Genomic DNA, 14,341 nt, shown 5'->3' with positions numbered 1-14,341 from the left:
TAAATAATAGTAATAATGGACATCCTTGTTTCACCCCTGATCTTCCTGGGAATGCTTCTAACTTATGCCCATTACATATAATACTTAATGATGGTTTTAAGTAGATACTGCTTATCATTTTAGGGAAAGCTCCATTTATTCCTTTGATCTCTAGTTTTATTAATAGGAATGACTGCTGTATTTTGTCAAAAGCTTTTTCTGCATCTATTGAGATAATCATATGATTTTGGTTAGTTTTGTTATTGATGTAGTCAATTATGGTTGATAGTTTTCCTAATGTTGAACCTGCCCTGCATTCCTGGTAAAAATCCCACCTGGTCATAGTGTATTATCCTGATGATAAATTGCTGTAATCACCTTGCTAATATTTTACTTAAAATGTTTGCATTGATATTCATTAGGGAAATTGTTCCATAATTTTCTTTCTATGTTTTGGCTCTTGCTAGTTTGAGTAATGCAGTAAGTCCTTAGAGCTCTCCCCCAAATCCCTCCAGATCCCTTCAAATAATGCCATGAAACTAGTCTGAGTATCAATACCCTATTTGTGTCATAAAAGGAATTTGGTAGAACTCCTTCACCTATTTTTCCAAATAACGTATATGGTATTGAACTTAATTTTTCTTTAAATGTTTGGCAGAATTCACTTATAAACCCATCTGGCCCTGGAGATGTTTTTCTTAGAGAGTTCATTATTGGCTTTTTCAATTTATTTTTCTAAAATGGGATCTGGAAGAATTTTAAAGAATGGCAGGACTTCTGTAGAGGTAATGGGGGCAATTGAAGATTTTTGCATAGTAAGGTCACATGTTCAAATCAGTGTTTTAAGAGCATCCGTTTGTTAGGTATGGGGAAGATGGACTGCAGAGTGATGAAAATGAAGGCAAGAAGACCAATTAGGAGGCTAATATAATCATCCAAATGGCTGGATTAGGGTAGAAGCTGTATGAGTAGAGAAAAAGAGACTGATGCAAGAGATGATACAGAGATAGAATTGAGGCATCAGATCTCACAAAAGGACAGGGTGAAATCATTTTCCATCCAAAGACAGCTTAGCAGGTTGGTAGGAAAGATTTGTTGTACTGGGGGGACAGGGAGCAGAACAGCCCCATACAAGCCAGGCCAGCACAGATCCAGCCCTAGGTAGGCCACCCCAAAGGAGCCTCAGAATCAGCTGTGTCAGCAGCTGCTTCTGGAACTCAGCCCATGGACGGTGAGGGGGTCAAGAGGTTAGCCAGGGGGAGATTACAGGGGTCTCTGCTGGTGCTGAAGCAGGATTCTGTTGTTTTGGCCGTGCTCGGATCTAGGTTGCAGTCTTGGGTGGCAGCCCAGGTTGGGGAGGGGCACAGGCACACCAGAGCTTGCAGCCACAGTGAAACAAGTTTTTGTTCTGGGTCAGAGGTGGAATACGACTGGATATGGAGACTGAGAGAGAGGGAAGAAACATAAGTTCAAATCCTGCCTCTTACATTTACCAGTGACTACGGAAAAGTCACTTAACTGATCTAAGTTTCAGTATCCACATTTGTATAATGGGCACAATGATAGCTTTCATCTGAAGTGTACCGATAAATGCTTAAGAATAGCAACTTTAGGGGGAGAAATGCACACAACATACTCCTAAACTTAATCTTCATTGTGTTTTTAAATCTAGACAATCAACCAAACGATAAATTAAGCCCTAGGTATTTCCAAGGTGTAAATGCTCCCACTGAAAACTGAACAATCAGCTTTCTCTACCACAAGTTGACTCTAGCAAACCACTGTTATGATACTTTACAGGATTTTTGTCAGATTCCAATGAGATCATGTTTGTAATATGCCGTGAAAATTATGAAGTACTTTATAGATCTGTGTGTTTGTGTGTAGCAGGGGCACGTAGGTATGCCCAGAGAGAGAGAAGCATCTACAATGATCTTCCAAAGTCTAAGTGTATTTGTGAGACTTTACAGATGCATTTATCATGGCACTGCTTGTTAACTCCTTTATTTCTACATCAAGGTGCTGATACTTACAAGAATGATGGCGTCTACTCGAGGTATTTCACAGGCTACACAATAAATGGTCGATACAGCTTAAAGGTGAGAGTCCTGGGAGGATCAAACACCCAAAGGTCAAGACCTCGAGTGCATGGAGCTTTATACATACCAGGCTGGGTAGAGAATGGTAAGGAAGCTTCCATAACAAAAATATCATGCTGCCTTGAGTCAAGGGCAAGAGTGTATCTGAATTAACTTGATCTCAAATTAAGATTGTTCGTATCATATGGGACTTGTTGAAGGAGTGGGGACTGTTTAGCCCGGAGAACAAGTCAAGTGCTTCAAAGGATCTGCCAAGGAAGAGAGATTAGACTTGGTCGCCTTGGTCCAGAGGGCAAAACCAAGCTCAGTGGGTGTAAGTTGCAAAGAGGAAGATTTAGGCTTGATAGAAGGAAAAACCTCCTAACACTTAGAGCTCCCCCGGAGTATAATGAGCTGCCTCAGCAAGCAGTTTCCCCTCGATAGATGGCCTCCCCATCCCTGAAGAGCTTCAAGTCCAGTCTGGACGGGCACTCAGGTTTGTTGTAGAGGGGGACTCTTTTTCACATAATAGGGACTAAATGGCCACTGGGGTCCCTTACAACTCTGAGGTTCTGCAATTCTGCAAGTTAGAGGCTACTTAGCAAGTGCCTCTTACAGTGAATCCGATATGTGTGTCCTATGAAGATAGAACAATCTAACACAAGGAAGCAGTCACAACATATATGTAATTGGTAGAAAAATCAGGGTTTTAATCCACAAATATTCTAATAGTGCCCACAGAAACACATGTTTGGGTAGAAGTGGAAAGGTCAGGGCTAAGTATCACCTCAGAACTGGAGGGGATCGCCACGGCCTTCTGGACCAACACATCCCTGGAACAAGAGTTTCCTCTATAATATACTGTTTCCATCCTCGACTTGAAGGTCTCTAGTGATGAAGCAAGACAAAGAAGTCCATTCCACATTGGAATAGCTCTAATTGCTCTGTCTGCTCCTTTGCAACTTTGGTGTTGTAGTTTACACTTATCCACATTCATCAAAATCAGGCCAATTCTTGCCACTGCACTCTCTCTCACCTACAGAAGGGGAATGGGGTGTTATTAGTTCACACTAGCAGAAAAATAAGCAAAGGAAGATCTGCCTGGATGATGGCTTGCCCAGTATAAGGTTTCTGAGCAAGAGAAAGTAGATGGTATAACTATTAATAACATAATAAATGATACCGAATTGGCCCTGAGGATATCAATAATCATATTTATTCTAGGGTCCATGTCAACAAAATAATGATTATAAGCAACTTATTTACATTTTTTTCATGAGTTTTTAATTCCGTTAAATTCCAAGCCACTCATCAGCCAAAATGCTGTTGTTTTTTTCTTCTTCACTTCTGGGCCACCTTGCCTCAGAGCCAATGTAGCTTTCAACAAGAATGTTCTCCCCTTGGACAAAAACCATTAGGGCTGGAGGGTTTAGTGGGGTATGACAATAGTCTACAAGTAGATATAGTTGTATTAATATAGGTGGTAGGTTGTCATCATAAAGAGTTCTGTCCTATGGGCATTAAGGAAGAAGGATGGAAAAAGGGCACCATGGTGACTGTACCCTTCCAGTGGCACTGTAGGATTGATTGTGTCACATAGTGGAGTAGTATGGTGGAGAGAGAAGAAATGTAGAGACAGAAGACTATGTGGAGGAAGTTTGCCACCCCAAGAAGGAAGTATGTCCCTCTTGAGAAGAAGCATGTTCCCCTGGGTCAACACTCTGTTAGTCCCACACAAGTAATAGCTTTGTTTAGAAGAAAAAAGACTGAGTATATAGGATAAGAAGAGGGTGAGATAAAAATTAAATTAAATTAAAATAATAACAACAACATTTATATGGCATTTACTATATGCCAAGCACTTTACAAATATTATCAATTTATTCTCATGAAACCCTAGAAAGTAAGGTGCTATAATTACCCCCACTTGCAGTCGAAGAAACTGAGGCAGAAAGAGATTAAGTTACTTGCCCAGGGTCCTAGTGTCTGAGGCTACATTTAAGCTCAGGTGGGCCTAACTCTGGGCCTACATCTCTATGCACTATGGCTTCCCCTAGCAGCCAATGCTAGGTACTGGAATAACAAACAAAAATATACAGTATTTGTGAGGAACTGACTATCAAGGGCAAGGCTATTGTTTTTCTTTCCCTCTATTCAGGTGAAATCAAAATGAATCCACCAAAACCTGACATTAGTGAAGATGAAATTCAAGCAAGTATGCAAAGTTTCAGCAGAACAGCCTCAGGTGGTTCATTTATGGTATCAAATGTTCCAAGTGGCTCTATACCTGATGTGTTCCCACCAAGTCAAATTATTGACCTGGAAGCTAATGTTGAAGATGATCAGGTTAATCTGACATGGACAGCCCCTGGTGATAACTATGATGAGGGACAAGGTAAGTGTGCAATTCAGTTCTGATTCTGAGCCAAAGGCTCTACCTGGCAATTCAGGAAAAGAAAAAACTCACAAAATGAGGGAATGGCTTTAAAAGAACAAAATTAACAGATCCTAAGAGCCATGATGTTCAAACCATTTCTTTGACTAAATCAACAATATCTGATTTGAGAAAAAGTCATTTCAGAACTCGGAAAGAGAAAATGTCTAAATTACCTGAGCCCTGAAAAATCAAAGTTCAACTTGAAAAGATGATAAGGAAATAATTCAGAGATTTGGCCCTTAGCTTATTCATAGCATGTGTGTGGGAAGGGTCTGGGAGTGCGATACAGATGACTATGATTCCAGAATTAGTCTCTAATAGGCTTGGTCCCCTTTCTTTGGCCATGGCTTTGAAGACAGGGTAATGAAGACATCTGGGGTAGCTCTATTTAATATCCACCATCTATACAGGTGGGTACCCAAACTCACTCAGTTTTGTTTTCAAAACACAACCCAGAGGCTCACCGAGATATCTTTCCTGTGGTCAGTCAAATGCGCCAAAGACCAGATCCAGTTCTACTTGTAAGAGCCTCAGAATCAAATTCCTTTACAAACAGAGTTTCCAGACAGTCAGTGTTTATTACTATCTCAGCAGGAAATCACCTTGTGACTACCATAACAATAAATAAAAAGGTCTATCTAGAAAACCAAAAGCTTCTTCCATTTACTAGTCTGGGAGATAAATTAAGGGAAAGGTTAAGTAGGGGAGATTTATGATCTAATATCCAATTTTAAATCTCACATTACTTAATCTACATGGTAGATTCTAGGCCCCGTTAGGTACATTTAAATTTAAGCTTCCCTAGAAACAAATAATTCTTGTTCAGTTTTTCCATATGAATTATTTCTGGCCTCCATTTGACAAACTGTGCCCATGGTCTTGGTCCTGAGTCAACAGTCTTCTCTTTCTAGCTCAACAGTATATTATAAGAATGAGTAAAGACATCCTCCAACTAAGAGAAAACTTCGACACTGCTCTTCAGTTGAACACTACTGACCTCATTCCAAATCAGGCCAACTCCCAGGAATTCTTCAGGTTCAAACTAGAAGATTCTATAATGGAAAATGGCACCACCATCTTTCTTGCTATTAAGGCTATTGATAAAGCCAACTTGACTTCACTTATATCGAACATAGCTCAAGCATCTCTGTTCACAGCTTCTCCAGACAACTCTTCTCCAGACGACTCTTCTTCCAGTCCTGCTGGTGTTAGCATTTCAACAATAGTGCTGTCAGTGGTTGGTGCAGTTGCAGTTGTTGCTATCATTGTAAGTGTCACAGTGTGTGTTCTGAACAAGAAAAAAAGGTACCACGCCTGAAGATAGAATCATAACAAAATCAGCACAAAATAAAGGCATTCTCTGACTTTTGTGGACTGATTGTATATTTGGACACAAACATTCTTAAAGCAAATTATACATTTAATGTTAAAGGAATAAATGGATTAACATTAAACATTTGGGAAATTTATTTAAGGTAAAAATATCAAAGTGTGATCATACACTTCATTCATTAGTTCGTGTTTTATTTGCCAGTAAGTAAAGGTAATTTTTCTTATATTTGCCTGAATATGTGTTTTTATTTGATTCTTAGAGATGTAAGATTTGAGAAATAAAATAGTTACCAATCTGAAACAATGAGATAAAAGCTTTTAAAACAGTTGTTCTCTTTGCTAAGTCCACTAGGATAGTTATGAGGAAAATGAGAATTTTTGGAGGGCAGGGGGAATATTTCAGCCAAGGAAGCTGTTAATGGGATACCTTTCAGAAGAACTGCCCCCTAAACTTCACTAGCTATTGAATTTGCTACATCCCCAAATCTACTAGGGCACCAGGATTCCCTGGGTATCTTCTCACAGCATGAAGCCAGCAAAGCCAAACCCACAAAATAACCACACAAAAAAAGGAAGGCATTTAATGGAGATTACCAGAACAGAAGAGCAGAATAAAGCATCAGCCCTGGCATAGTGGAAGGAGGGACAGCTATGAGGTGCAGAAGGGTTGAGTCTAAGTTCTGCCACTGACACATCCCAGCTGTGTAAATCGCTTAACTTTTCTGTGACCCAAGCAGCTGATGAAGACTGTGAAGTGCAGAAGAGCTACTGATCTGCACTGGGAGAGGGAATATCTCACCAGGAATTCCGTACACCAGTAAAGTATGAGTTTTTTAGTTTAGTTTATTAATGACAACCAGTCAAGGAGGGGAATGCTGCCTCATGACAGCAGAGTGAGACCGGACCTGTTTTTTGAAAGAAATTCATGCCCTCAAACCTGTAACCTATGTGTGTAACACTCCTGTCCTAGTAGGAATGGGTGGGAGAGGGATGCATTCTTCTACTTCCCATCCAGCTTCCATTCGTGACATCACAACTGAAGGCAAAAGTGGGGACCCTTATAATTCTCCTTGAACTCACATGGGCGAGTCCTGTGGTGACCAACATAGAATGCATCAACAGGTCACATCAAAACTTCCAGACACCAAGGTGCTAAATGCCAAACCTTGTTCTCCAGTGACAGACCCTCTGAAAACCAAGGAGGACTTTAGTCCTATCAAATAAGAAAGCAGTTATGTTATTGTGATGAATTAGGGATAGCTGTTAACATAGTGGAGACAGTGCTGCTTCTGGAGTCAGGAAGACCTGAGTTCAAATCCAGCCTCAGACCCTGGGGAAGTCACTTAGCCTGTCTCCCTCAGTTTCCCCATTTATAAAATGGGAATAATAATAGCACCTATCTCCCAGAGTCATTTTGAATATCCAATTAGATAATAATTTCTAAAGCAGAGTGCAGTGCCTAGTATGTTCTGTGGAAATTTATTTTTATTTGGGGACCCTACCTTTAGGCTAAGATTAGAAAGCCTTAGGCCCTCAGGGTCTCTCCCCCTCCTCCTCAGCTTCAGCTGAGCGAAAAAGCCCCATGGGCTATACAAGATGCCAGGTCAGACAGCTGGGGGGAAAAAAGCCCCCAGCTCCTTCCGACCTGAGCGGAGCTATCTGAAAGATAGCCTGTGCTGAGGCTTGAGAGCACACCCCACCAGCTGCAGCTCTGGCTGGCGGATTAGCTTGGTCTGTGGGGGCGAAGGAAGCCCCGAGATTTGAGTGGAGAGAAGAAAAGGTATATATAGACCTAGGAGTGAGACCGGAGAGGGGAGACAGACTAGAGGACAGACTAGATAGGCTGAGGAGAGGGGCTGACTAGAGAAGGACGAACTAGGAAGGAGCAAGGACGGACTAGATAGACAAAAGAAGGAGCAAGGAGGGGCTGACTAGAGGGGAGCGAGGACAAGGACGGAGGAGAGTTCGGTTCAGAAAAGGAGAGATGGGGCTGACAAGGTTATGGGCCTTAATACAAAACAGGGAAAGTGTAACATGCCCTGAGGCTGGAGGAGGCTAAGGCCCTTATTATATTCAAGAAGTTCGAAGCACAGCAGGTGGGAAAGAGACACAGTGGAAAGAGACCACAGGAAAGCAGTCAGGTTGTACATTTTATTTCCCTGTATTCTTAATTTTCAACAGTATCTCATAAATAAACTCTGCTCTGATTATTTGGTTAAGAGGCTTCTTAATCTTTAGATTATCAATAGCGGAGCAGTGTAGTGGAACTTTATAAACGGCCCACATTAAATTAACGAAGTCAGATAGCCAAATAGTCAAAAGTCCCCAGTTTAGTTCTCCAGTCAGATTAGCCCCCCAAATTAGGCTAGTCAATTTTAAAATATTCTAACATTTGAATGGCGACCACGAAGGGACTTACGGCCCAATTATAATTTCTCTAAGCTTATCATTTTTCATACACTCATAATTTTTCATAAATCCAATTATATAATTTTCCAGGTTAGATATAGTTATGAATAATTAATTTTTTGTACAGTTAGCTATAACTAAATGAATAATAATTCATTTATAGTGTCTAACATTTGCAGTTACAAAGAGAAGCTTACAATTTTAGAATAATAAATCAATAATAGGTGAAGATTTCAATTCCATATTATCAGAATATGATAAATCAAGAAAAAGATAAACAAATTACAGAGTTGATAATTGAATAAATCTGATTTAACAGAAATAACAATATGTGAAGTCAAAGAACCTGGATTCCAATAATACCTCTCTAAACTACTACCTACATGTCCTTGCACAAATATCTTTACCTCTTTGGGCCTTCAACTGCCTTGTCTATAAAATAAGGAGGGAGAGTGTTGGGCTAGATGATCTCCAGCTCTAAATCTTAGGGTACAATAAGCTAAGCAGCAAATGTATGAAGAGAATTTAATGGAAAAATAAGGAAGTACAAATTATTTTCAAATATACACAGAATTATAATAGGAATATGTAATAAAACATGATTGAAAATTCTATCTGAAAACTTCAAAAAATTATTAAATGAGACTTATTTTAAAACTTCACATAACTATATCAATATCTGCAAAAAAGTCTAAAATTAAAAAACAAAAGCATGAGAGACACCTTTTCTATTATGGTAAAAAGTATAAATCAAATACTGGAAAAACAAATTTATATTGTCTCCATTTTTGTAATTGATTCTATTTTGTATCACATGTCTCTGAGTTAATTTCTGAAGTTCAGGTCAGCTTTTTTTCTCTGAGTTAATTAAGTTTAGAAGTTCAGTTTTCCTGCTAATTACTGTTTTATTCTTGTGTCAAGGAAATCTGTTATTCTTGAAGGATGCAGATGGATGCCAGGGAGTCTGGTCTGTTATCTTTGCACCACTAACTGTTCCTCCAAGACAGTCTAGTCTGTTATCATTCTGACACTCATTAGCCATGCAGGTGGACACCACCAATGAGCTGTCCATAACAACAAAACAGAAGGAGAGGTTGTTGCTAGCCTCCATTCCCAATTTCCAACCAATCATATGGTCCCCCATGCTTCTAATGCTACAAGCTTTGTAACTAATCATATTGTTTTCCCAACTTAAGATTCTGCCTTCTACTTTTTGCATGTTCCTCCTTTTGTCAATAAAAAATGATCTGTTTTCCCTCATTCAGGGTCTTTTGGCTTGCTGAGGAGTTAAAGATCCCTTTTATTTGGTAACTTCTAGCCTTACCAATACACTGAATGTACTGAGAACTTTGTGCTTCAATTTACCTTAATTTCAATCTCAACACCACCAAAAGTTAGCCCTATGTGCAATGGGAAAATACTAAAAGCTTTCAAAATAAATAGGGAGGTTGAAACAAGATTATACCCTTTACTATATTTTTATATAATTCTAGAAACACTAACAAAAATAAGAGAAAATTTTAAAGGCATAAGCACTGGAAAAGAAGAGACAAAATTATTTTTGTTTGTAAATGGCAATATGATTTATTTAGAAAGCCCTAGAAAATAAGCAAAAAAAAAAAACCTGAATGAGATATTTAACAGGTTCAGTAAAATTAAACAATACAAAATAAGTCCACAAAAGTTGTAGCATATCTACTTAAAAATAAGTGAGAACAAACAATAGAGAATTGTCATACTACCAAGAAATGCTCAAAATTTATGTAAATACATTTACTTACTCAACAACTTTTGTATAGAGCAAATACATAGATTCTCCAACATAGTTGAAGAAATATGCATTGCTCAAAATTGGCATGCCAACATAAAAAATAATACTATCTACCTAAATTTATAGATTCAGTGTTAATCAAATGACCAAGGGTTATTTTATAGCACTGGACAAGATAATGACAAAGCTCATTTGGAGAAACATAAGGTAGAGAATCTTAAGAGAAATAAATTGTTAAATGTAGAAATGAGGACATAGTACTTTCCTTCATCAAGCTATTTTATAAAGCAGTAATAATCAAAGAAACTATTTGATACTGATCACAAAACAGAAGATTAGATTAGTGGAAGAGATTAGATAAATAACAACAATGAGAAAAAAACTCAGGATAAACCCAAAAATATAAACAACTGGGGGAAGTATTCCACACTGATGGGTATACATAAGAGTAGGACTGGATCCCCCTTATCACTGTTAAGGACTCCCAGATGAGGAACCCCTTCACCAATGCAAGCTGGAACTATCTCTGCACCTTATATTGCTAGAGCTGCCTAGACCACTAAAAGGCTAGGTGACATGCCCAGGGTCACACAGTATGTGTTAGACTCGAATCTTAGCTCTAGACTAATTCTCAGTCCACTATGCCAGAAGACAAGTGCAGACAAACACTAATGAATGGAAAGAGGTATCTTTTTCAACTATGGCTAGGGGGAGAGTTTTTAACCAAAACAGAGCTGGAGGGATACAACAGAAAATATAAAATTTTGACTATGTCAAATGTAAAAGGTTTTTCATAAACTCAATCTATACAGCTAGGATAGTAGGCATCCTGTTGGTAAATTTTTGAAAAATACCTACGCAAAAAAAAAGAAAAGAAAAATACCTATGTATCACATCTCTCTGACAAGTCTGATATATAAGATATACAGGGAATTAAAATAGCTATATCCCTTACTGAAAGAAGTGTTTAAAGTTTTAAAGTTTTGAGTGTTCAAAAGTTAGGAAGTTTTCCAAAACAGAACTGCAAACTGACAAAAGACCTTGCTCCAAATTCTTAATGAGAGGAATAAACATTAAATCAACTGAGATTTATCCTCACACTCCAAAACTGTCAAAGATAACAAAAGATGCAGTCAGTACAACATCTAGCCTCATTCAGTTTACCTTAGATCACTTGCTACAAGCATATAGTTATTGATGGAAAAAAAGTTTCTAAGTTTTTCAAGACTAAGCTTTAAAGAAAATAAAACATTGTTTTTTAAATTTGTGGAATATATTTAAGGAACTGATTTTGGACCCTTCGTATATTTAATAGCCTAACTTTTATTCCTCTACTCCTTGGAGTTAGTATTTATTTTCTATTATGAAATCATTTATTGACACATTTCATTAATTTCATAGACTTTCCTAGAGGTACTTTGTTGTTGTTCAATTGTTCAATCATGTCTAACCCTTCATGACCCCACAGATCATAGCATGCCACGACTTTCTATCCTCCACTATCTCTGGAAGTCTGTCCAAACTCATGTTCATTGCTCCCATGACACTATGTAACTATGTCATCCCCTGCTGTCCCTTTCTTTTTTTGCTTTCAACCCTTCCCAACATCAGGGTCTTTTCCAATGAGTCCCATCTTCTCATGTGGCCGATATATTTAAGCTTCTGCTTCAGTATTTGTCCTTCCAAAGAATAGTCTTAATTAATTTAAATTTTGCCTGATTTGACCTCCTTGCTATCCAAGGGACTCTCAAAAGTCTTCTCCAGCACAATTGAAAAGCCTCAATTCTGTAGCACTCAGCTTTCCTTATAGTCCAACTCTCACAGCCATACACCGTTACTGGAAAAACCATAGCTCTGATTATACAGACCTTTGTTGGTAAGGTGATATCTCTGCTTTGTAGCATGCTGTCCAGATTTGCCATAGCTTTCCTTCCAAGGAACAAGTGTCTTTCAATTTCATGGCTGGGGGCAGCTAGATGGTGCAGTGGATAAAGCACTAGCCTTGGATTCAGGAGTACCTGAGTTCAAATCTGGCCTCAGACACTTAACACTTACTAGCTGTGTGACCCTGGGCAAGTCACTTAACCCCAATTGCCTCACCAAAAAAAAAAATTTAAAATTTTTTTGTAAAAATCAATTTCATGGCTGCAGTTGCCATTCCAAGAATACAAAATCTGACACTGCTTCCATTTCTTCTCCCTCTATTTGCTAGGAAGTGATGAGACAAGCTGCCACCGTCTTAGTTTTTGTTTTTGTTTTGTTTTGTTTTTAATGTTAAGCTTCAAGCCAACTTTGAGCCTCTTCACATTTAGTCTCATCAAGAGACTTGATTCTTCACTTTTAGAGTGGTATTGTCTGCATATCTGAGATTGTTTATACTTCTCCCAGCAACCTTAATTCCAGCTTTGGCTTCATCCAGCCTGGCATTTCACATAATGTACTCTGCATATAAGTTAAATAAATAAGGTAACAATATACAGTCTGGTTGCTCTCCTTTCCCAATCTTAAACCAACCAGTTATTTTGTGTTCAATTTTAACTGCTGCTTCTTGACTTGCATACAAGTTCCTCAGGAGACAATAAGATGATCTTGTACTCCTATCTCTTTGAGGACTTGCCACATTTAGTTGTGATCCGCACAATCAAAGGCTTTAGTGTCGTCAAGATGAAGTAGATGTTTTGTTTTGTTTTTTCTGGAACTCCCTTTCTTTCTTCAGAATCCAGTGAACTCTGGGAAATTAGTTTCTAGCTCTTCTGTTTCTCCAAAAACTAGTTTGCACTTCTGGTAATTTTTGTTTCACATATCCTGAAGCCTAGCTTACAGACCTTTAAACATAACCATGCTGGCATATGAAATGAGCCCAACTGATCAGTAATCTGAATTTTCATTGGCATTGTCCTGCTTTAGGAATGGGACATAAATTGATCTTTTCCAATCCAGCAGTCACTCCTGAAGTTTTCAAATTTGCTGGCATATTGAGTGCAGCAATTTAACAGTATAGTCTTAGGATTTTAAGGTGCTCAGTTAGAATTCTGTCACCTCCACTAGCCTTACTGTTAGCAGTGCTTCCTAAGGCCCACAAGACTTCATTCTCCAGGGTGTCTGGCTCTAAATCAGTAAGCTCATCATTGTCATGTTAAGATCTTTCTTGTACTCTGTGCACTCTTGCCACCTCTTCTTAATCTCTTATGTTTCTGTTAATTTCCTACTATTTTTTTTTTAGTGTGTGAAAAGCATGGATGAATTTTATTTATTACCCTATATCTACAATTTAATTTGAGGTAAAATATAAGCAACACATTAAAAGGTCTATTCTGCTACCATGTCATATAATTTTCCATTGTGAATATTGTGGCAAGGCTAACGAAAACTCTAAACCATCACATTTTCTAGCTTTTCATAGAGCTGGTATCATACAATTGTTTTTTGTTTGTAAAATTTCAACACATTTAAAATTTCTCCTACAAAGTTTTGGGAAGATATCGGAGGATGTGTAATTAGCTTCTAAACCTCTCAAACATACCACTGAAGCCTCTCTCTAACACTGCTCTGGCCGCAACCTTTGGGAGGTGCAGGCACAGCAGACAGGCAGGCTGGCAGGCAGGTGGGCGAGCCAGCTGAGCTAGAGCTGCCCAGCCTGGGGTTGTGGCAGGTCCTGCTGCAGGGAGGCTCCCAGTGTCCAGCTTAGCTTGCCCAAATTTCCATACCTGTTTTTTAACTGTGCTACTATTCCGGATACATCATGCACTCTTTATTTGGACAAAAAGAAGTAAAATGGAAAGAGGGCTCATTGTTATCCACACACTGAGATACTGACCTCTTACTAACTGTGAGGTGAACCAGATGCTTTTTTTATTTATGAAAAACATGAACCATGATAGATAGCGTAGGAAAAAGTCCAGTCAAATATACATATACTATTTTCCACTCAGCTGTTAAAGGAGAAATGGGAACCAAAAATCATGGAAATTATTTTTCAAATAGAAAAACTAAGGAACTGAACAATAGTTGGCAGGTGTTTTCTTCACTGCAAAGCTGAGATGGATCCAGCTGGAAAGATCTTATTTTCCCTTGGCTGGCAAACAACACCATTTCTCAAGTCTGTGCTGATTACGTAAAAAAACAAACAAAAAAAAACAAACGATGGATGAGACTCCTCCTCTGGTCCTTTTTCCAGCACTGCTGCAAAATCCTTAGGTTCCAAAGTAAACCAGCCATTCCAAATCTACAGTCACTCTGCTCTTTAATTCAATTCACAGAACTGCTGAAAAAGTAGACATCTCTAACTAAAAGTAGAATAAAAGGTTTGTATAGAAGGTCATTGTTATACAATTA

At 38.5% G+C, this 14,341-nt stretch overlaps 1 protein-coding gene across 1 annotated transcript in view; it reads left to right on the top strand.

Moving 5' to 3' along the window:
* LOC122754578 (calcium-activated chloride channel regulator 1-like) overlaps nt 1-5,812 on the top strand; it is a 38,174-nt gene extending 32,362 nt beyond the window's left edge. The window contains exons 12-14 of the mRNA XM_044003110.1: nt 1,999-2,163; nt 4,216-4,452; nt 5,406-5,812. Of these exons, the coding sequence (XP_043859045.1) occupies nt 1,999-2,163; nt 4,216-4,452; nt 5,406-5,812 (809 nt within the window). The remainder of the gene's footprint in view (nt 1-1,998; nt 2,164-4,215; nt 4,453-5,405) is intronic.
* Nucleotides 5,813-14,341: the final 8,529 nt, after the last annotated feature.

The sequence above is a fragment of the Dromiciops gliroides genome, chromosome 4 (assembly GCF_019393635.1).
Source record: "Dromiciops gliroides isolate mDroGli1 chromosome 4, mDroGli1.pri, whole genome shotgun sequence".
In the NCBI taxonomy this organism is placed as follows: domain Eukaryota; kingdom Metazoa; phylum Chordata; class Mammalia; order Microbiotheria; family Microbiotheriidae; genus Dromiciops; species Dromiciops gliroides.
Note: the sequence above shows the minus strand (reverse complement) of the source record. Positions and strands in the feature narration are given on the sequence as shown.